This window comes from Euphorbia lathyris, chromosome 1 (genome assembly GCF_963576675.1).
Source record: "Euphorbia lathyris chromosome 1, ddEupLath1.1, whole genome shotgun sequence".
Taxonomy (NCBI): domain Eukaryota; kingdom Viridiplantae; phylum Streptophyta; class Magnoliopsida; order Malpighiales; family Euphorbiaceae; genus Euphorbia; species Euphorbia lathyris.
The window spans coordinates 115,576,855-115,599,787 of NC_088910.1; the positions used below are offsets into that span (position 1 = coordinate 115,576,855).

A 22,933-nucleotide genomic window follows, 5' to 3' on the forward strand; every position below is an offset into this window, starting at 1 on the left:
ATATATCTAGACTATTTTTGTGTGACTTTTCCAAAATACCCTTACATTTTCATCTTCCCCCTTCCTCGTGCTGGTTACGCGAACGTTGTTCTTCCCTAAATGATTCCCAGACGTTTGATCTTCCTCTCTTTCTTTAAATTTCGCGAAATCTGCACCATTTCTCCACATCACCGTGTATTTCTCTTCTTCCTCTTCAGAAAATCACTTCGCGTAGTCAATGATTTCGCGAAGATCTGCGATGAGAAGGAGCTTAAAACGTGACGATCTACTTAGCGAATCGATTATTTCGCGAAGTCTGCGAGTAGAAAAGTTCATGATTTCACTCGCAGACTTCATAGAAGCATCGATATGCGACGTAGATCGTCACGTTTCAGACATTGCAGACTTCACGAAAGCATCGATTCGCTAAGTAAAATCATCCTCTTCCCTGCACATTTATTTTCGCATGCTTCGCTAATCCTCATTTCGCGAAGCCAAATCGTCCTTTTTTCTGCCTAACACGATTAATTTTTTCTGAATATGGTTGAATACATAACATCCCTTTTTGGAAGGCGGCGTACTGGGGTGCAGAGGAGATGACTTTCCTTCCTGTATAGGGAGAAATTTCCCTCAAGATTGGCCATATTCACTTTAAAATGATTCATTAGGAGAGATTGTGTCAATCTTGGTGTGCACCATGGGAAACGTCCATCCCAAAAAGTCTGGACTTCCATTTATCATCCCAAAAAGTATGAACTTCCAGTCCATGGAGAAATTTCCGTCTAGATTCGTCAGGTTCACTTTGAAGTGATTTGTTAGGAGTTTATTGTAGCAATCTTGTTGTAAATTTTGATAATGTTATAATTTTAATATTGTTATTGTGGCAATCTTGTTGTAAATTTTGATAATATTATGATTTTAATGTTAGAATCCCTTGTTGTTTGACTTTTTTTTGTTATATACAACTTCACGAATACTCTTAAAAACACGTTCAGATTTCACATATGAGGATTAAAATCATTAACTAAACCAAACATAAGCTTCACATACGTCGCGAAAAGCATCTATTCGCGAAGTCAGACGGGAGGGAGATGACCCTGCCGTAAAATTACAAACATATTGAGGGTATTTTGGGAAAATAATACAAAAATAGTCTAAATATATAGTATGTTGAGTAAGTGGGTTAAATATGTAAACGAGTCCCCCATTTGATCTAATTTTATAATTTTCTCATATAAAGGAATCAAAATAATTAACATGCTTGAGGGGGAATGGATTAATGAGAACGTTATTCCCATTATATAGTTAATTGTGAGTAACCAAACAGTATCAATTAGAATATTTCATTTCTATTCCCATTCCATTGTGTCTAAGAACAGAGTCGGCCATGACGATAATCCAATATATTTATAAGAAACATTTTTTTTTTTTTGAAAAGTATAAGAAACATTGTTAATAATTTGAACAAACTACCATTCCAAAATAAATTATAAAAATGTAGCAGAAAGAGTAATTATTGTGAAATAATTTGAAGTAAAAAAAAAAAAAAAGTGATGGAGTTTCTGGATTCACCATATCAGACGGTACACAAAACAAAACAAAAAATAAAGTAACGTCATCAAATATTTTCACAATCTACCCTTAAATATGAAACCAAACTCACCGACCGACGTTCAGCCTTTTTCGTCTGCTCAGGGATTTGATGCTGTACTTTAAACATTATGATCGGGACACGTGTTATTGGATTTTCAGGTTGGCAAGTCAACATAAAAGACCCGGTCAACATTTATTTATTTTTCCAGCGAATTAATAAATAGGAAGAAGAAGAATAAATAAATAAAAAAGCGTTCCAACGTGGTCACACTCACACACAGGTGTGGATTTTTGACAAGTTGGTCAATATTATCAGCGCAGGGTCAAAGTTTGGTTCAATTTGCAAAATGAAAAAACATGTAATAGACCAGGAAGGAATATTACAAACCCATCCCAGTACTTTTTTTTTTTAACAACAATCCCATGTGTTGTGTCTATAATTTGTTTTTTCATGTTTTGATTAGGAGTTTGGACTGTGCAATTTGATTCTTATCATCATGTGGAAAATATCACATCAACATATTTTTTCAAGTTATAATCAAAACCAAATGTATTTATATTAGGAAAAAACAACTTTAGCTACATGAATTTTTTTATTTAAGTCCATAATTTTTTTTAATTTGCCACGATAAATTAAAAAGATGAGTGGTGGAGTCATGATTTTGTGGAGGCTAATTTTAGCATTGTGATTACGGGTAATTTTTTAAAGTCGCCGGGTAAATTTTTTTTAGCCTCATATAAGATAAAACTTCTTTGTTTTGATGTGTTAATTACAAAATTAAAAGTGTCAAACGTGAAAAGCATAAACACTTTAATTTTCTATAAGTTCAACACTAATTTTCTAAATTAAAATCTCAAATCATAACCCAAAAATTAGATAATAATATTAACATTTTGATTTAAAGAAAAAATTTGACTTTTTTATTAAGTAAAAAAATTAAAATTGGAGAAAAAATAAGTAAAAAGGAACAAAAATAAAGAAGTGGAGGTTTGAGAAGCAAAGACCTCTCTAACTCCTCCTTAAAGCAATTATGCTAAATTATTCTTTTCTTTTATTTTACCTTCACATTTATAAGTATAAATATTTCTCCTTTAAAGAGGCTGCCCAGGACGGCACCACCCCTACTCAGTGGTGGTGTCAGAGACTGGGGGGCTACGGGCCTCCTAGTATGTCTCTGCCCCTACAAAAGATAATAGATAGATCACATGTGAGGAGAGTAGTTTAAAAGTCGGAAAAGGGAGAGTTAACTAACTTGACTGTTAGTAAAAGATTATCAACTGAATCAGTTGATTTCCGTCAATGAGTGGTGATAAGGACCAGAGTGAAAAGTAATAGAAGTTCATAGTGTGAAATGTATATCTTGTATTAGAGTGTGTAAAACGGATATTTTCCACAGCCCCCCTCAAGATGGACCATGGAAAGAATATCACATGCCATAGAAAGTGCAGACAAATCCTCACAAGTCTTGTCTTCTCCTTATATATGCTTCTAAAAGAGGATACTGAGGCAACAAGACAAAAGAGCGGTTATTAAGCACAAAGTTACTCAAAGGTTAAAACGACATCAGAAATTCACTCACTAATGACATGGATAAAAAAAAAAGGCATGCTAAATTGAAATCTGTCAGGGATTCAAGACACTAACCGTCAATTCAAAAAGGGGTAACGTCATGTTTTAAATTCATGTGGTTTATCATCATTTAATACCACTATCACATGCCTCCATCGAGTTACCCTACCTACTTCACTTAATGCGTGAGGGACACGCTAACACGTCAATGCAAAAACTTTAACCAAAATGAGATTTTTATAACACGATAAGGTCGACCGTAAACTTCGTTCGAGTATAAGATGCAGCCTCAACTAAGGGCATATTTCGATCCTCTACTATGAAACCCTAAAGCATTTCGACCAGTGTATTTTCCAGAAAGGCATCTGATATCATACACAATCAATCAAATTACACGTCACCTATTAAAAAAATTCTTCCATAAACAGTAACCGCCAATGCCATGTGGACTCATACAGGAACACTTTATGGTCATGCACATCCTACTCAGGTCTTGTGCCTTGATTTATGGAACTACAATTACGCGTGGTACAACCATTTCAGGTTGATAGTAGACCATAGTCATTGTGAAGTTGCATCGTGGACTCCCGCTCATTTAGCGGACAGAATCTATTCTACATACTTTCCACTCCTTTAGTTTTATTTTGAGAGTGAGAGTGTTGGTTCTCGACACCTCCTTGATTTTTTTTTTCTATCTTATCTTAGAGATAAAAAAGATTCAAAGAAACTATCTCTAATTATCAAACAAGGAGGACTAGTTTACATATTTAATTAAAGGATAATTTCAAAAATAACCCTTATGCTTTCGCTAATTTTCAAATAAGTTTATGTGGATTTTTGTTGTTGCAAAAAGACGACTAGGGTTCTCGCTCGTATTACAAAACCAATGACTTTTAAGTTGACTGTGAATTTAACCATTGGTGACCACAAAATAGAAAATTCTAAGAATTAAATTTATTTAGTAATATATTTTTCATGAAACTATGATTTTTATTTTCAAAATCATGATAAAAAAAAAAAAACTTTATCTCTCCTATTTAAACAACGTCTAAATGACCGTAAAACTAAAACATTGAAGAATTAAAATTGATAAAATATCATCAATTCTTAAAATTTTCTATTTTGAAATCGTCAAGAGTAAAATTGATAGCAAATTTAAAAAAATTTAGTTTTGTAGTCGGGCGAGGACCTCGGTCCTTCAAAAAAAAAACACAGACATCTATTTAAAAAATCAGCAAAAATACATAAATTACTTATGAATTTTAACTTTAATCAAGAGATAAGGTATCAAAATAGGTTTAAGAGTTTTGAAAAACTATTAATATGTACTCCACGTACAAAATAGCACCAATGTAGGTTTAACGTTTTAAAAAGAGTATCAATTTAAGTATCGAGAACGAAATGTGACATGTCATTCATACTCCATTAAGTTTTAATTTCTCTCTCCACGTATAATTGACAGAACGTAATAAAATAATCTAAATGACTGTCATATTACATTATCAAGGTCTAAATTGATACTCTTTTTTAAACGTTGCTATTTTATACGTAGAGTCTAAATTGATACTTTCCCAAAAACCAAAAACCTATTTTGTACCTTATTCTCTTTAATCAATGACTACAAAACGTGATTCTACATGCCTATTAAGGTTCGAACTCGAAATTTCTAACTTAAGACTTTTAACTACTCAACCCAACTTTACTTTTTGCATTTTTAATTTTAATAGCTACTTAATGTAAAAATCAATTGATGCATTTGTGTAATATTAAAATATTTAAAACTCAGTTTTGGTATTTATTTTTAATACATGTTTGTAAATTTTCCATGTTACACTATCATTTAGAAATTTAGAAATATATATATATATTTTTTGAGAGAACACAGTATATATTTTGATGAAGAAAATTTGATAGTTTTGAAGACGTAAAAGACAACCCTAATCAAGAATCCAAATCCAAAACGGCTCTCCCTGGGGTGTAACAATGCTATCACTGATGCAGCCAAACAAACAAAGATAAAGGGGTTGTGTCCAATTTCCATTTATAGCCATACATATGGACCCAAAGCATGTCTATCATTTCCTTCTCATGGATCCAGATTCAACAGAGTTCACTTATCGAGATTGGATACATAATAAACCTTGTAATTTGTATCAATTTACCTCTTTGTCATCACCTGAGCTGGCCCGTTAACAGTTTGCAAGCCCACAACTTTTTTTTCCATACAAAAAGAGAAGCCAAAAAACATCCTGACAACTAATTCTTAGAGAAAATTATATAGAAATTCATATTTTAAAAATTATTTATAACCATGTGAGGTCATAGTTTTGGATTATATCAAACTAGTTAAAATTAATATTTTTAATATATTTAAAAATTAAAATTTATAAATTAGAAATTTAGAATATATTTTCTACAGTTTATAGTTTATAAATTGGAGTTTAGATTTTTTAAATTATGATATAAAATCATAATATATAGAAAATAATGACATATTAAGAATTAAGTTTAGTGATATGACTTATTTGTAATTTTGTACTTAATTATAATATTCATGTAATTGACCCTAATTCTTACAGGGAAAATTACAAAACTGGATTAAATGGGAGGCCCATTTATATATTTAACCTATTTACTCAACCCACTACATATCTAAACTGTTTTATGTGACTTTTCCATAATACCCTCAATATTTACTTCGCGGTTGTCTCCCTCTTGTATGACTTCGTAGATTCCAGTATATACGAAGCCTGCGAAACTAATGTTTGATTTAGTTGATGATTTTAATTAGCATATGCGAAGTCTGGTTGTGTTTTTAACAAAATTCACTAAGCGAATAAAAAAATGTCAAACAACAACGGATTCTAACATTAAAATCATAACATTATCAAAATTTACAACAAGATTGCCACAATTACAATATTAAAATTATAATATTATCCAGGAATGGAGGTGGAGCTGGATGGTGGTGGAGTTTGCTTCTTAGTTGCTTGAGTATTTGGTTCTTCATGAGTTTGAACAGGTGGATCCATAGTTTTCTCCCCATGTTGAGTGGCTGGATCTTCGAGCTCTTGCTCGGCAGGATTTGGATTTGGTGGAGTCTTGGCATGAGCAGAAATAAGAAGATGAAGAACCATGGCTTTGATTTCTAGGATTAGAAAGATGAAAAATCAAAAGATGAAGAGAGAGGAAAAAGAGAAATACATTATGATGTAGAGAAATTGTGTAGATTTCGTGCAATTTAAAGGAAGATAGGAAGATCAAAAGTTTGGAAATCATTAATGGAAAAATGCCAACTGTTTCGCATAACCAAAGAGAAGAGGAAAGATTAGAGGTTGTTTGGCTCTTTTGTGGATCCCACCGAGCGTGCCAATTTTTGTTTGGCTCTTTCGTGAAAAATTGCGGGCGTGCCAGAGAATTATAGTATTCTCGAACTATGAGTTGAAATTGAATGCGTTTTCTAATTTCTACGTAACAAACGATTGTAAGAATTAAAGAGATCGAAAATTCCTAAAAGATTCGATTATCAAAACGATACCGACCTTACAGAAAATGATGAAACAACAATTAAAATAAAATTGTGCTGGAAAAGATAAATGAACTTTGGATCTGAAAATTGAAACTAAGGGAATGATTGAGTATTCTAAATTGCTGAAGTCTAAAGGTAATTTGTTAGAGTTTTTGTTTGGGTTTGTTGAGTTGTTGAGTTGGGATTCTTCATCGTGATTTCTGCCTTTTATAGATGTTGGGAGTAACTTCCTAGTTCATTCCACAAGTCACGTTCTCCATATTGAGAAACTGCTCCGCTCTAACTTCCACGATGAATTGATACGTACACTTTTTGATTTTCCTGCTTTTTAATGGCTCACAGAATACACGTTACAAATATTAAATGACCTCATGATCTTCTAGGTTTACCTTAAGTATCCCATGATGATTTTTGTTTCCCTTGAGGTACACTAGATAGGATGTTGGTTTCCCACGAGGTACACTAGATAGGATATTGGTTTCCCACGAGGTACACTATATAGAAAGTCGGTTTCCCACGAGGTACACTATATATGAATTTGGTTTCCCACGAGGTATACTATGTAGGAAATTGGTTACCCACGAGGTACACTATGTAGGAAGTTGGTTTCCTATGAAGTACACTATTGAAAGTTGGTTTCCCTCGAGGTTCACTCTAAGAAATTGGTTTCCCTTGAGATGTTTACCCTAAAGGAAACTGAGGTTCACTATTGAAAATTCTAAGTGAACGATATACCAGGAAAATATAAAAAGTTTCCTAAAAAGTTTTAAAAGAGAATTTCCTAAAAAGAAAAGTTTATCTGGTGAAAAGTGTACACCAGGATATACATCATGAAAACTTTATTTTTGGTGCAAATAAAGATATTATGTGAAACTCACATAAAAACAGTCTAAATATATAGTAGATTGAGTAGATGGATTATAAATATATAAATGTGTATCCCATTTGATTCAGTTTTATAATTTTTCCATTTTTATATTAAACTTTTTTTTAGCTCAATTCACACATTTGGACATGTATATGACACATGACATAGTAAGACCAGATCCACATGACACTAGTTCTTCCACATCACTTGAAAAGTTCAATTTATATTTGGACATGTATATTACAACTCACTTAATTAAAATAGCACTTGAAAAGTTCAATTTATATTTGGACATGTATATTACAACTCACTTAATGGACATGTATATTACAACTCACTTAATTAAAATAGCAGAACCTTATAATAGGTAAAGATCCATATAACATATGACAAAATATATATAAACCGAATACTTCTAATAATTTTCCCCCTAGCAACACCTTTATCTTTTCAATTTTTTGTTATTTAGTTATTTAGTTTTACGGAAAAAATAAAAATAAATTTAATACTATAGTTAGTAAATGAGAGAAGATTTTAACTAAATCATCTTATACATAGAGATTGGATTCACTCTCTTAATAACCATAAAATTAAATTTGTAATCCTCTTTTATTTAAAGATATTAAACTCTCGATTAATTATATCATAAAAATTTTTTTTGACTATAAATAAAACTAGATTAAAAGCACAATATTCATTTCATTTCATTTGAAATTGCATGTTCAATATATCTTTTTACATGTATAGTGCAGTCAAGTGAAAAACTCATTTCGAATTGTAACAATTTCAGATGTATATAAAATGAGTATCACTTTTTAATTTTATGCAACATTCACAAATTTGTTTTTTTTTTTGGGGGTAAACAATAACTTAAATGTACAATTAATATCGATCACTGGTTTAATGTGTGAAACTGAAAGATTATAGGTTGAAGAAATCAAGAGCTTAAAGATGCTTTATTTTTCAAAAGAGATGAGAAAAAACATTCACATGATTTGCTGCCTTAATTAACTTCTCTATATCCTAATCCAACTACCTTTAGTGTATTTTTTTTCCACAAGTATGAGCTAAACAGATTAAGCCCTCTGAACTACTGATGTAACTCTTTGCATTATGCCCAGCATTATATGTATTATGTCTTCAAATGATGGACGTTGTCCTGGATCACTGCTTGTTTTAATTGGAAAAAACATATTAATTTTCCATCAATTTCAAGAAAAAAAAAAGTTAAGACTTAAATAAGGGATTAGTGTTAGTTTGTATTGTAATTACCTTTGCCAACAGTCACGGATAACTGATGCTATTTTGGGATCTAAAGCTTCTGGTAATTCCAACCTTCTATTCATGAACCCTACAACTCCAACTACCTGTTAAATGGAAAACAGAAATTGAAGAAAATCAGAGCCAGAATGTGTTTTCAGGACACGCCTGTGAAATTCATGTATATGAGATGAGAAAATAGACCTGTAAGGAATTCAGATTGGTCCATGGGACGGAAACAGTCATTAGTTCCCATAGGATGACACCAAAGCTGAACACATCAGACCTGTTACAAATACAATGCAAGGATGTTTCAATTACAAGGTAAATTTTGGTCAAATGGAATCAAAAGAAAGATGTTGGATGATTTATGCTTGAATGAGTTTCAGCTAAGTTTAGTAGTACGGTAAGATGGTTGATAACATTACTGTATAGAATAGGGTGAGATCGGTTCAAAAAATTTCAAGAATTGTATCTAATCCAAGTCAATAGTACAATTTGGTTCGGTTTCAAAGAAAAAGTCAACGAGTATTCAGTTCGGTTTAAGAATCTCCAAGATTCGTGTTCAACCCTAACTTATAAAGGGAAATCTCTAGAATTGTACCGAATCAAAGTCAATGGTACAATTTGATTGGATCCTAAAGCAAAAGTCAACCATTCAATTCAATTCTTAATCTTTCTATTCGGGTGTTCAGTACGATTATATAAGATCCATACTCGGCCATTACAATTCAGATGATTAAGAAGAGGTATGCATCTTGTATGCATCTTGTTTTTTCTACATGTTGCTTCATATTGTAATTATATATCTATTTAACCAAATTTCATACAATAACACCACAATGCTCATATGGTCATTGAAATAACAGAGTTCAGTTTCCAAAAAATTACTTCTCATTTGAAGGTTCGTTCCTGAGGACCTCAGGAGCCATCCATTGAGGCTGCAGGAAAAAGTAAAAACTAAAACAAGTAAGAATGGAACTTTGTAATAGCAGGCTGGCCCCAACATAGCGCGAACAAATGCAGCAATAACAACAAAGGCCACTCAATATCTAAAAATATGAAGATTTTTACAATTTATGATTTATGGATAAAGGGAAAGGAAAAGAGATCATTACGGTTCCTCTTCCAGACTTCGTGGAAAGGAAGGTTGCATTCTTCCACCTTGACAGGCCAAAGTCTCCAACCTGAGAGAGACATATCAGATTGACTTCTTAAGCATCTGAAGAGGAAAACTTTGCTTAACAAATAAATAGACACTAAGGCCTTGTTTGATAAAGCACTTAATTGCTTAAATTAAAATGTTAAACACTTATTTAATTTAAGTGCGTTTGATTACCATTGTTTTTCCTCCACTTAAATTAGTTAATTAAGTTAAAAACCACTTATTTTGATAAGTCAAAATATTTAACTTATCATTTTAAGTTAAACATTATCAACTCATACATTTTTAAAAATTAAATCATTCAATAAGTTCAGCACTTATAATATTCAGCACTTAAAATTCAGCACTTAATTTTCAGTTTTATCAAACAGCACCTAAATTTCTTTATCACTTTTTTTCCATTTGTCACCCTGAACTTATACTTGAACCTATTACACACCTAAACTAGTCAATTTTGGACCTCCGACATGAAATGTGCTTAGGTGGAAGTTTGACTCGGGGTGCCATGTCAATTTTGAAGTCTGCCAAATCAGCATATAAGGGTGTCCGAGGTCCAAAATTAACAGGTTTAAGTGTGTGCTATAAGTTCAGGACGCCAAATGCCAAAAAGTGACGAAGTTAGGTGTATAATTATGTATAAGCCGGAAAAGTTGGCTTGAATAATATGAAGAAAATTGGATGTCACATAATACCTTGACAGTCCAGTTCCTATCAACAAGCAGGTTTGAAGATTTTAGATCTCTATGCACTATTGGTGGATTTCTATGGTGCAAATAGTTCATACCTCTGGCCTGCAGCAAGAAAACAAAGTTTCAGAAAATTTTGCTTGAATCATCAAGCACTCTCACAAACACACAAGTGGAGAGAACTTACAACATCAAGGGCCATCTTCAAGCGTCGTCTAATGTCCAACGCCTGATTGTTCTTGTGAAGTGTTTTGAAAAGGCTCCCCCTACCATGAGAAATGGAATTGATGCAAGACAGATTTATCTCCCAAATTTCAGTGAAAATTTCAGCCTTGTACTGAGACCATGCAACATTAAACATATATATGACAAGAAATAGGTGCAATAAAATAAAATAAATCGAACCAAAGCAGCAACTACAGATAGTCTTGATATTTTGTGTCACCTGGGCATGAACTCTGTGACAATGGCAAGTCGTTCTGGTGAATATACTGCTCCCATGAAAAGTAACACATTCGGATGTCTAAGTCTTTTCATAATATCAAGCTACGGAAGTGTAAACCTTCAATCAGATGCTGCTTCTAAAACTAATACTAATAAATTACAAAAAATGAGCGTCTTAAGCACCTCTTTTTTGTAGTCTTTTAAAGTTTCTTCCTTGTACTCATTACCAAAATAAAGCTTAACAGCAACATCCTGGGGAATGCAAAGAAATTCAGATAAACATTACTTGCAAACTGAAAACAAGAACTTCTTAGAATTGTTCGGAAATTTACAGATCCATTCCAAATTCCACGATGAACAACAGCATATGAACCTGTGGAGCAAAAAGATGAAGATAAAAATTAGGACATTTCATCCCCCTCTCAAAAATCTTACACTTCATCATATTGTTAAAGCTCGAGGTGATAGTTAAAGGTCCACTTCATATTAATAGCTGACACACCCCCACACGCGACAGCGCACTTGGGCTTGAAGCGTGACAACGCAGGCCCATATTACCATGTCCTGCAAATAACTCAACAAATGAGGCTGTCAGGAATCGAACCCAGGACCACTTGGTCACACTGGCTCTGATACCATGTCATGGAACCCTTTTAGCTAAAAGCTCGAGCGGATAGTTAAGCCCCAATCATATATCTTATATCAATCTCTGACAATTTTCAAAGGAATTCCTTTGTTCGGTATTGAATACATAAAATTTGGATTCATTTGAAATGAAATGAATTCTGTGTTTGATTTAAAAATAGAATTGATTTATTTTAAATATTTTCAAAACCAACCTTCATATTTAATATTACAATTTAATATTTCAAAAAGGAAAAACAGAGAATAAACGGGGAAAATCAAGGGGAAAACAGGAACACCATGAAAAACAAGAGAGAAAAAGAAGAAGAAGATACAAATGGATCAAAATGGAAAATACATAAATAAACAAAAAAAGAAGAATGAAATAAAATAATAGAGTTATTTTTGCAATAAAAAAAATTCCAAACCTTTGGTACCAAACTCATTTCCAAATTCCATCAATTTAAGTAGAACTTAGTTTAGTTATAAGTAATTCCATGGAATTGGAAGCTAGGGATTCCAAAGGAATTCCCATGGTAAACCAAACAGAGAAAAGGAGAATTTTGAAATGAATTCCACGAAAGAGAAATTCGTTTATAGCAAACTGGGTGTAATACTTCGGTTGATAGTTATCAAGCTAATTTTGTGCATACTATGGATTATAAACTATAGAGAACTTGTGCCTTTGAATCTATTGCACATTTTCATAGAGCAGGAATAAGCCTGCTGCCATTAGATTGGAACTCTTGAGTCTTGATTGAAATTACCTTGTCCAATCTCTTCCCCTAACTGAAGGTCATCCCATTGAATCTCACAATCTACCACAGTATTTGACTCCTTATCTTCTCTGCTAGCTGAACTTCCTTGGCTTCCAGAGAGCTCTCTTTTACCATCTAGTTGTCTTTGTGCCTCATCTTCTGTCTCTGGGATCTCCAAATTTGGTGCTTCAGGCTCCAACTCATCCATTTCGTCCAGGAAACAAAATCTGGGCAACGGATCTGTTGGTTTAGCTAATCCAGCACATCCCCTGCAATCCCATGGAGAGGATTGACAACTCACGTCAGAAGCACTAAGATTCCTACATGCATTTGCATTTGTATTCACACATTTAGCTGCATCTGATGAATTTCTTCTGTGTAGAATTTCTCTCCTACACCCAATATGAACTGAGCAGCAGTAAGAGCTCGATGGCTTTGAGCCTCTACAGTTATCATTCGTTGCTTCATTGCTAACTGCATTAGCACATAGTCCATTTTGTTGACCAGTGACATTATGTTCTTCTAGGCTGCTGCCAAATCCTCCAATATGTAGCTTTGCCAACACCTTAACTGCCTATGTCAATTTCAAACAAACAAGTTCGGAAAAACAGCTAATGGATATGAATGAACGCAACTTAAACAGTGAAATACCAAATACTTTAGCCAAACTTCTAATTCCTTTTCCTGAAATGTGATAATTTAGTAAGGAAAATGATATTATGTTAATTTAAGTGAATTTAACTCTCAACAAATGTATATTATGGATGAAATCCCACTCTCCACGTATAAACAGAAGGGGGAAGCGTCTCAGAATTTTAGGCTTCACTTATTAAGTTATTAACTGATCTTCTTTAATCGGAAATATTCAAAGGATATATTAGTTCAGCATATGGGTAACCACATATTATCAAGCATATAATATTCATCAGGAGTGCTGTCATCATAAATAGCTAAGATAATAATTAAGAAGAACTAAGGTCACGTTGATAATAATTTATGAAGCTAACCAAATATAAAATAGATAAGCACCTTCTGGAGTCAAGCTCCTGTCAGGTGCAGTATCCCAGTTGTGGGAAATGGGAATGATAATCAAGTTTTTCCTATGTGAATAATCGGAATGTCATCTTAGAAGTTGCACTTAACAAGAATTTAGCCAAAACTTTAAGGAAAATTAGACTTACTAGTGCACCAGGCAATGTTGGTTTAACTTCCTTAACTTTTGTTGTAGTATGTTCTTTTGTCTCTGGAATTCTCATGTGCATCAGACATATCATCACCATGTTTGCGTAGAATAAGTTTTGAGGCCTGAATTATTGAACATTACAAGTGCATAAACTTTCTTAGAATGAAAAGAAAACAAGAAATGAAAAATTAAGAAATTCTTCAACAATATAATACATAAGCACCAGATTGGAAACTGACGATGCAATCTGTGGGCGTGCATTCCACTGAATCCTATTTTGATATGCTCTATCCCGATTTCGGCATCTGTAGTATTCTGAATGTGCAGCATTAAATAGTTCTGCATCACTAGAAACAGTGACAATACCGAAAAGTTTACCGTCTGTATACATTGGGCTTTTTGTGACCATTGCCATAAATATTTCTCCAGACCTCTTCTTAAAAGGAAACTGGCCTGACCATGGCTGCCCAAAAAGCACTCTTTCAATAACTGCGCTGAAAGGTTTATAATATTCTTTATCCACAAGAAGTTCAGCAACGCTTTCTCCTAGAACTTCATAGTACTTCCATCCATAAAGAACTTCAGCAGAATGGTTCCTAATAGAAACAATAGTAACTAAGAAATTCACTAGGATAATCCCATGCTAAATTTTAGGAATATCTTTATAAATAAATTGCTCCAAACTTGCAGGATAGATGATTAAGCTATAGCCATTATATCACAGCAATGGTACAAATCAATCTTGATCAGCTACTAGGTGAAATCTTATTACTTATACCACAGAAAGCCTTGTTTTAATTGCAAAACAATACATTATAAACGATCAAGACTGCGGTTTATTTTGACACTCAAAGGAGGCTGAAGTGTCATGATGAATGTTGGAAACATCATTGAGGGCACAATCTATCATCCTAAAAAGAGTACAATACAAGTACCCTCTATCAATAAATGAAACTTCGTAGGTGCTGGAACACAAAATATGTATGTCAAAATAATCCTCCATAAACTTTCTTAATAGCAACTTTAAACTGACGGCCTCATCATATGTGCAAGTAACGGCAACCCTACATTTTACGTGTATGCAATGTTCAATCGCGGAAAAGCCAAACTGTGTTTGCTCATATATATATGGGGCAGTAACATCTTAAATATTTTGATTAGTGTAGCCTTGGAACTTAAGCCTATCTAAGATAGGATCTATTAGCATTTAAAAGAGTTCTTCCGTTCCCCCTTTCACACCCTCATTACTAGAATAGGCAAACTAGTAGAGACAAATTAAAAGATTCATCAGATTGTGGGAATCCATTACTTAACCATCATTACCATCTTCTACATTGGTGTTGTGGTGCATTTCTAGCCAACAATTTGGCACTGACTAGCCAACTGACATTCACTTGTGGTGAATTATCATGAGAGTGTTGTAGCTACATTTCTTGAAGTCATCAAAGTTGTAAGGTAAAAAAATGGAAACCACGGTGAATTTTCGTTCTATAACTATATTTTGTGAGCGTATTTGCAATATAACTTCTAGTTTTCTAATTAAGAAAAGGGGTTTAAAGAAAAGACTACAATTAGAGAAGACATGCTGAGGTCAGCTAGGCTACACATCACTCAGCAGTTGTCAAGGACATCATATGCAATTCGAGCATCAATAAAATCCATATTACAAAAGCTGAATAAGAAATATTGGTATATGCAGATCATATGTAACACTTCTTCAATAAAATTAAGCCCTAACCAGCAACAATTATGATCAAAGAGAAAGAAAGCATATGTAAAATTGCAAGAAACTCAATGTGACCTTCCATCAAACATCTTAAGGACTGTGACTGGACTGGAAACTGCTAAGCTTTCGAAATTGCCTCACCTAAAATATGATGTAAAATGTCAAGGCCAGTTGACCGTACATTAATGCAACTTCAAGCAATCATCTGGATATGGTAATGTCCCCGCTTTCCCTACGCTAAAATGTCCAGGATAGTCACCTGTACATTAATGCAACTTCAAGAAATAAACCATGGATTGGTAACAATATTCCCCTACGCTCAGTCGAGTCCCTACAACCTCCTAAAATCTAGAAAGAGCTTCTCACTCCTAATTTATAAAAATTAGAGGATAAATAGTAAATAGAAGTATATTTTATACAGTATTCGAATATTTTCCATCCGCGGAATGGATTCCAGATTGAGTTAAGTTTTTTACATGCTCCAACTATTAGAGCTGACAAGTACTTGCATGATATACAAATATATGAACGACTTCTATGCTTCATATCAAACTCAAACTGGTAAATCAAGCTTGGCCATTGAAGAAACCATAGTAGGAAACAGACTATAGCTAATCAATCAAAGTCAAAATAAGATAACACAAATAAATCAATATAAATGCAGATATGCTATATTTCCATTACCAGTATATAATTTCTCCGGAAGTTGCAGTACACACGAGGATAGCATGTCCGATTGAATCCAGCAGCTTCTTATAAGGAGTCCCTTCGTTGAAGAATCCAGGAATCCACCCCCAGCAAGGATCCGATGGGGCCTCATCAGAGTCTGACATCATTATAAGATTTCTAGGTGTATTATTGTTTTTACTCTTCTCCTCCATCAGCTCGTTCAGTTCTTCTTTCAGCTTTACATAACTCGCCTCCAGACTCAAGCACCGATCCGCCAAGTCTCTGTAGAGACTCGGTCCTGACTCGTCTCCCGCCATTTCTTTAACCAGAGAGAGAAGAGAGGCGCAAAAAAGGATGCTTGTGCTGCTCATGCGGTAAGAGAGAAACAGTTTTATTTTGTTTCTTTATTTATGAAGGCGGTCGCCATATGGTTGGATCAATTTTATATTATTTTTTATTATTATTTTAAAAATGAAAACTTCAGAGTAAAGGAAGTTAGCCACGTATGGCGTAGCCGGCTTGGGTGAGCTATCGAGTGTGGACATGTGTAGCATCGGTAATTCTTCCATTGGCAAGATCAGTAATTCTGAGTATCGGATAGCGCAAAGGGAAGGAAAGCAGCTGTTTCTGTTGGTTGAGCCGATTTATTCCTCTCTTTGACGTTGATGGTAAACTCTCGGTTTTTTTTTTTTTTTTGAAATTTACGTATAAATTCACTTTGCAATATTTCTATCCAAAATTTATATGTTTAGTCCTAAATCATTTGGTTATATTTGGTTGCTTATCTATTTCAATTAATTAAATCACATCCAAAATGAATAAAAGTTAATTAATGTTGATTCTATTATACATAAATAATTTAATATAGTATTAGTAAAAATTCTAAAATATCATTGAGGTTAAAAGGATATTTTACATCCTATTTCAAGTTGAGTCATCGTCTTTTTCGTCGGCTTCTGCAATTCTTTCAGAAACTGGTCTGTGAAATTGCAGGAAATCTACTGTTGTTTCCCATTCAAATTTTAGGGAATCTACTGTTGTTTCAGGGAATTTACTATTGTTCACATTCAACTCTTCAAACTCACATAATCATCCATTTTCCCATGAGTCTTCGTCTTCGGCAACAAGCATCTCAAATTTTCCTTTGCTACTAGAACTCGCACTCCGCGCCATCGTTGAGTTCTTCATCACTTTCGCCCCCACCGACGTGCTTGTTGCCACCGGAGAAGCTGATAATCTCCATTCCATCCTCTAACTGATTATTAGCATTATAGGTCACCGCAACAAACGATCATATTAGCCTTGCAGCTGCCACCACCGCCGCCAGAAGGAGGAATCACAGAAGCCGGGAAAAAGCGGTTACGGAATGGAAGAAAACGAAAAATAAACCGAGTTAGGATGTAAAATCTAATTTCCTGTATTTGGTATTTCACAACACTTTATCTTACATGAGCACATATATATATATATATATATATATATATATATATATATATATATAGATTATTGGATCTACCTCTAAAGTCAATGTGAACTCTATCCTACAAGCAGCCCATATCTATCCCATATCTACCCTACAAGCAGCCTAAAGTCTTATGGCAGCATACTATAATTTAATTACATAATTACACTCCCCCTCAAGCTGTGGCATAGATATTAATCATGCCCAGCTTGTTACATATATAGTTAACCCGACTACCCGGCAACGCTTTGGTAAATACATATGCTAATTGTTCCCCTGTTCTGATATGTGGAGTTGTGATTGTGCCATCTTCTAGCTTTTCTCGAGTAAAGTGGCAGTCAACTTCTATGTGTTTTGTTCTTTCGTTGAATACAGGATTAGTGGCAATATAAATAGCTGCTTCATTGTCACACCATAACTTCATAGATTTAGTCTGAGCAAACCCAATCTCACCAAAAAGATGTTGTAGCCATACAAGTTCACACGTAGTTTGCGCCATAGCCCTGTACTCATATTCTGCACTGGATCTGGATACCACACTCTGTTTTTTACTCTTCCACGATACGAGGTTGCCTCCGACAAATACGCAATAATCCGTAGTAGAGCGCCTATCTATAAGGTCTCCTGCATAATCTGCATCTGTAAAACCTTCTACAGCATGATGACCATGATTTTGATACAGTATCCCATGTCTTGGAGTCCCCTTTAGATATCTCAGAATGTGACTAACAGCATCCCAATGTGAAGTTCTAGGGGATGACATAAATTGGCTGACCACACTCACTGCGAATGAAATATCAGGACGAGTGATTGTAAGATAGTTCAATTTTCCAACGATCCATCTGTATTTTTCAGGATTCGGAAGTAACTCTCCATCGCTAGTCTTCAACTTCCCATTTGGTATCATAGGTGCATCACAAGGCTTTGCCTCAATCAATCCAGCATCATTTAACACGTCTAGGCAATACTTTCTCTGAGTGAGATAAATCCCTTTACGGCTCCGAAAAACTTCAATCCCTAAGAAATATTTCAATTGTCCTAGGTCCTTAGTCTGAAAACAAGTACCAAGGAAGTCTTTCAATTTCTTAATACCATTCTCATCATTCCCAGTAACCACAAATTTGAAATACAAATAAAAGAATTATTAGACTTAAAATTAATTCAAGAAAGTAAAAGCCCTCATAGTAGCCCGGCATTCTTAGTAAGAAAACATAGCGAACAAAAGAGAGGCAAAGCAAGAATGGTAATAGATTATCGAGAACTAAATAAGAAAACGATTTTTGATGGATATTTTTTACCTTATAAGAGAAATTTAATTAATAGATTATCAGGAAAAAAGTGGTTTAGTAAATTTGATTGTAAAAGTGGCTTTTGGCAAATTAAGCTTACTAAAGAATCAAGACCTTTAACAGCATTTAGTGCACCACAAGGACATTATGAATGGATTGTGTTACCTTTTGGTTTGAAAAATGCACCCCAGATATTTCAACGACGAATGGATACGATATTTAGAAAATTAAATGACTTCTGTGTAGTTTATGTCGATGATATATTAATCTATAGCAATAATATAGCAGACCATTTACAGCACCTAGATGCATTTATAAAAACAGTACGACAACATGGAATCCTTTTATCTGAAAAGAAATCAGAAATCTTTAAAAATAAAATAGAATATTTAGGATATATAATAGATAGTGAAGGATTACAACTACAAGATCATATCGTAACTAGAATCGAAAATTTTAAAGAAAAATTAGATACTAAGAAAGAAGTCCAACAATTTCTAGGAATAATAAATTATGCATCAGATTATATAAAAGACTTACCAAAATTACGACAACCCTTGCAAGAGCTAATTAAGAAACATAAAGTATTTGAATGGACGACAACTCACACTGATACTATAAGAAAAATAAAAGAAGCAGTAAAAGTTCTCCCAAAATTAAGACTACCTAAAGATAATGATCAATTAGAATTATATACAGATGCTAGTGATATCGGGTGGGGAGCAGTACTCATCGCATATAGAAAAGAAGATATAGACAAAGAAACTCCTTTAATATGTGGCTATAGATCAGGAACTTGGAAACCCTCAGAGAAAAATTATCATATCAATGAAAAAGAATTACTAGCTGTTAAAAATGGAATTAAAGGATTTAGGTATCATTTGTTACCCATAGAATTTATCATAAGAACAGATAATACACAAGTAGGAGCATTTATCAGAAATAAAATAGATCCCCTACCAGAATTGAACAAAAGAAGGCATTGGCAAAGTTTTTTCAATTGCTATAATTTTGTTGTTAAACCTATCTCTGGAAAACGAAATATCTTAGCTGATTTTTTGAGCAGGAATGGAGATAATGATCCAGCGAATATCAGAAATCAGAAATCAGAACCGCCAGATGCTGGCAATGATCAGAAATCATGAGAACTTTCTGGACAACCTTGAGGAAGAACTCAAGAAACTCCAGTCTCAGAACAATCAGAATATACGAACCATGACTCCTAGATCATCTTATGAGTTGTTAGGAGATCTTCATAAGAAGCCAATTGAGCTGCCAACTTCATCTAGTGGACTCTCAGGAGCCACCACCTTGAACCATTCTAAGCTGATTAATCAGAACTCATCAGAAATCACAACCTCCCAGGTTATACAATTCCCTCCAGAAATGACAGAAGCATATAAGAATATCATGAAATTTTTTACATATAAGAAGAGTCAAACCGTATATAGAACCATTAAGATGACCAAATACCCTAGGTATATATGCTCAGAAGACTGCAGTCCAGATGTTGTTCAGAAACTATTTCGATATGGATTTCTGGACAAAGTCATGACTGATGAGAGCCTTAATAGTGTTTCAAAACTCCCATCTATCATACCCAGATCCATTGACGAACTTGGATTAAGATTTGGAAGAGGAATATTTTGTGTTCAAATTTTTGATGCTGCTATGGACTTAGAAGGGAAACCGATAATAATTGCTCAGATTTTTAAGACTGGTAGAAACACTAAGATTGATGTAGATAATTCCGACCATCAATGGGACATTCCATGCAAATTAGAAAATTTTAAATCTTGGTTAGGAGAAAAACGAGCACATGGAATCCATACGATCAAATGTAGACTCGAAGACTATATTAGAAATAAAAAGGTGGCTATAATAGCCAGATCGAATCATGGAGAAGTTGAAGAAATGATAACTATCAACTATTTAATGGAAATGGGTGATGAAACGAGTCAACAAATTTTGATAGAAATGCATACGAAATTGATGGATAAGAAATATAAACATAGTTCAGATACATTAGCCCATTATGAATCTATATATGGCCCAAGAAAATCATGTTTAATTAGAATTGAGCCCATAAGACCTGAGCCCATGAATATTGACTCCATAAGGCCCAAAGAAGAAGCCCATCCAAGAAAAGAGGAGGATCCATTTATTTAGAAAATGAGATAAAAATGGATAAGAAAAATAAGAAATATAAGAACGAGGTGTCAATACCTAAAGAAAAGGTGGCAATAAGATCAACACGTGGCAAGACATGAAGATATGAAGAGACATGTGTCCAAAGAAGAAGCATGAGGTGGAAACATTAGAGATTAGTGGCAAGATGTAAAGCTTGAGGTGGAAGAGCAAAATAAGAAGCATTCGACACGTGTAACCTAAAAGTTTGTACTTTTAACTTTTGTGATGATGTAATCTCCTTTTTGGTAATTTCACCTTTGATCTTCTACCTATATAAGGAGAAGACATATGATGTATGAGATATAACTTGCTTTGAGCAATAAAAGCTTTCTTTCTCTCTATATCCATGGCTTTCTAAACTTCCCCTTTTAGCATCCATAGTTGTTAACTACTTAAGTTTAACTTCCGTATAGCATATTAGTTTAAAAAGATCCAGAGTTATAAAGCAACAATAGTTAGCCTTCAGACGAATCCAAGAGGTGTGTAGAGATGCTGGAACACAGCCATAACCCATGATGATGAAGAGAGGGTATCAGGCAGAGTTCAGAAGTCTCCACTGAGGATTGCTTTGAAAGGTATACTAGAGTTCCTCTATAACTCTTGTTCTAATTAAATTAATTTGTTATCATTAGTTACACTTAAAGGTTTAATATATTATGGATGTTAAATTTCATTTAACAATGTTTACTTCAGCAGTCGTTTGTCTTCCTACCCTTTTTAGGGTCATAAGAGCGATCCTGCACACATTATACACATCAGAAAAAACGAATGTTTACTTCAGCAGTCGTTTGTCTTCCTACCCTTTTTAGGGTCATAAGAGCGATCCTGCACACATTATACACATCAGAAAAAACGGTCCACATAAAATGGTATCAGAGCTTTCAAAGGATCTCACAAATAGTTAGAACTTTTTGAAATCACTATGTCATCTTCATATACCAGTATGTTTGCATCACAGCTTAATATTCATAGGAAAGCAGTTGATAAAATTACAAGCGGCATAATTGAATTAGATTTAAGCAATAGTTTAGAAATTTCTATTCTATTAGGCAAATTAATTATATTATTAGAATATTACCAACATCTCCTTAATATAGGAACTAGTGATCTAAATAGGCATATAATGTTAATAAGAAAAGTAGAAATGATTAAATGCCTAATTAATTTCACAATCGTGATTTTTCAGAATTATACACACTAGATAATGGATATACCAGTTGAAAGTCTTAGGATTATTGCTGAAAAACCATTAATTTATAATCAGGATATCAATCAACATATTATAAGTTGTAGAAGAGCATTACAAATTATGGAATTAAAAGATAGACAATTAGAAGTAGCACAAGGTGCTTTAGATGCTAAGCGTATTGAAAAGATAAAATTACAAAAAAGAGTTTTTGACTTAGAAGATGAAGTAAAACGATTAGAAGAAAAACATAGAGAGCAAGAAGAGACAATAGAAATTCAAAAACAAATAATTACTGAAAGTTACAGACATATTCAAGCTTTAATCAATGGAAGAGAATAAAGAAATAACAGAACAAACCCATACAGAAAATACTAATATCTACTATCAAATGGATACTTATGAAGGTGGTATAACTCAAACTTTAAGTTTTAAACCAGATATTTATCAGAAAATACAAGATGAAACTGAAGAGCTATCTGTAAATAAGATATTTAAAACAAAATGGTTTGAGAGAAATAAAAATGTACGATATATTGTTCAGAAGCATGAGAATATTATAGATACAACTACTATAAATGGTAGAGCAAGGATAAATTTAATAACAAATGACGTAATAAAAAGAGAATTATCCAAATTATCACATAAAGAAGCAAAGAAATATAGGAATATTTACTTTGGAGGAATAGAATTCACTATAAAAGCATATTTTCAGAAAAATATCGATACTCCTATTCAAATATATGTATTAG

At 33.5% G+C, this 22,933-nt stretch overlaps 1 protein-coding gene across 2 annotated transcripts; it reads right to left on the minus strand.

The window, feature by feature from the left end:
- Positions 1–8,467: 8,467 nt before the first annotated feature.
- LOC136210726 (uncharacterized) lies at positions 8,468–16,444 on the minus strand. Of its 2 annotated transcripts, none has more exons than XM_066002107.1 (14): positions 16,070–16,444; positions 13,899–14,255; positions 13,658–13,781; positions 12,486–13,050; positions 11,427–11,467; positions 11,278–11,346; positions 11,096–11,196; positions 10,838–10,916; positions 10,657–10,755; positions 9,918–9,986; positions 9,691–9,740; positions 9,004–9,085; positions 8,812–8,906; positions 8,468–8,706 (listed from the first exon to the last, which is right to left on the minus strand). In XM_066002107.1, the coding sequence occupies exons 1-14, from the start codon at positions 16,423–16,425 to the stop codon at positions 8,616–8,618; spliced, it is 2,178 nt and encodes a 725-aa protein (XP_065858179.1). In that variant the 5' UTR covers positions 16,426–16,444; the 3' UTR covers positions 8,468–8,615. The 2 variants fall into 2 exon arrangements, with proteins under 2 accessions (XP_065858179.1, XP_065858178.1); XM_066002106.1 differs by having other exon boundaries at positions 13,875–14,255.
- Positions 16,445–22,933: the final 6,489 nt, after the last annotated feature.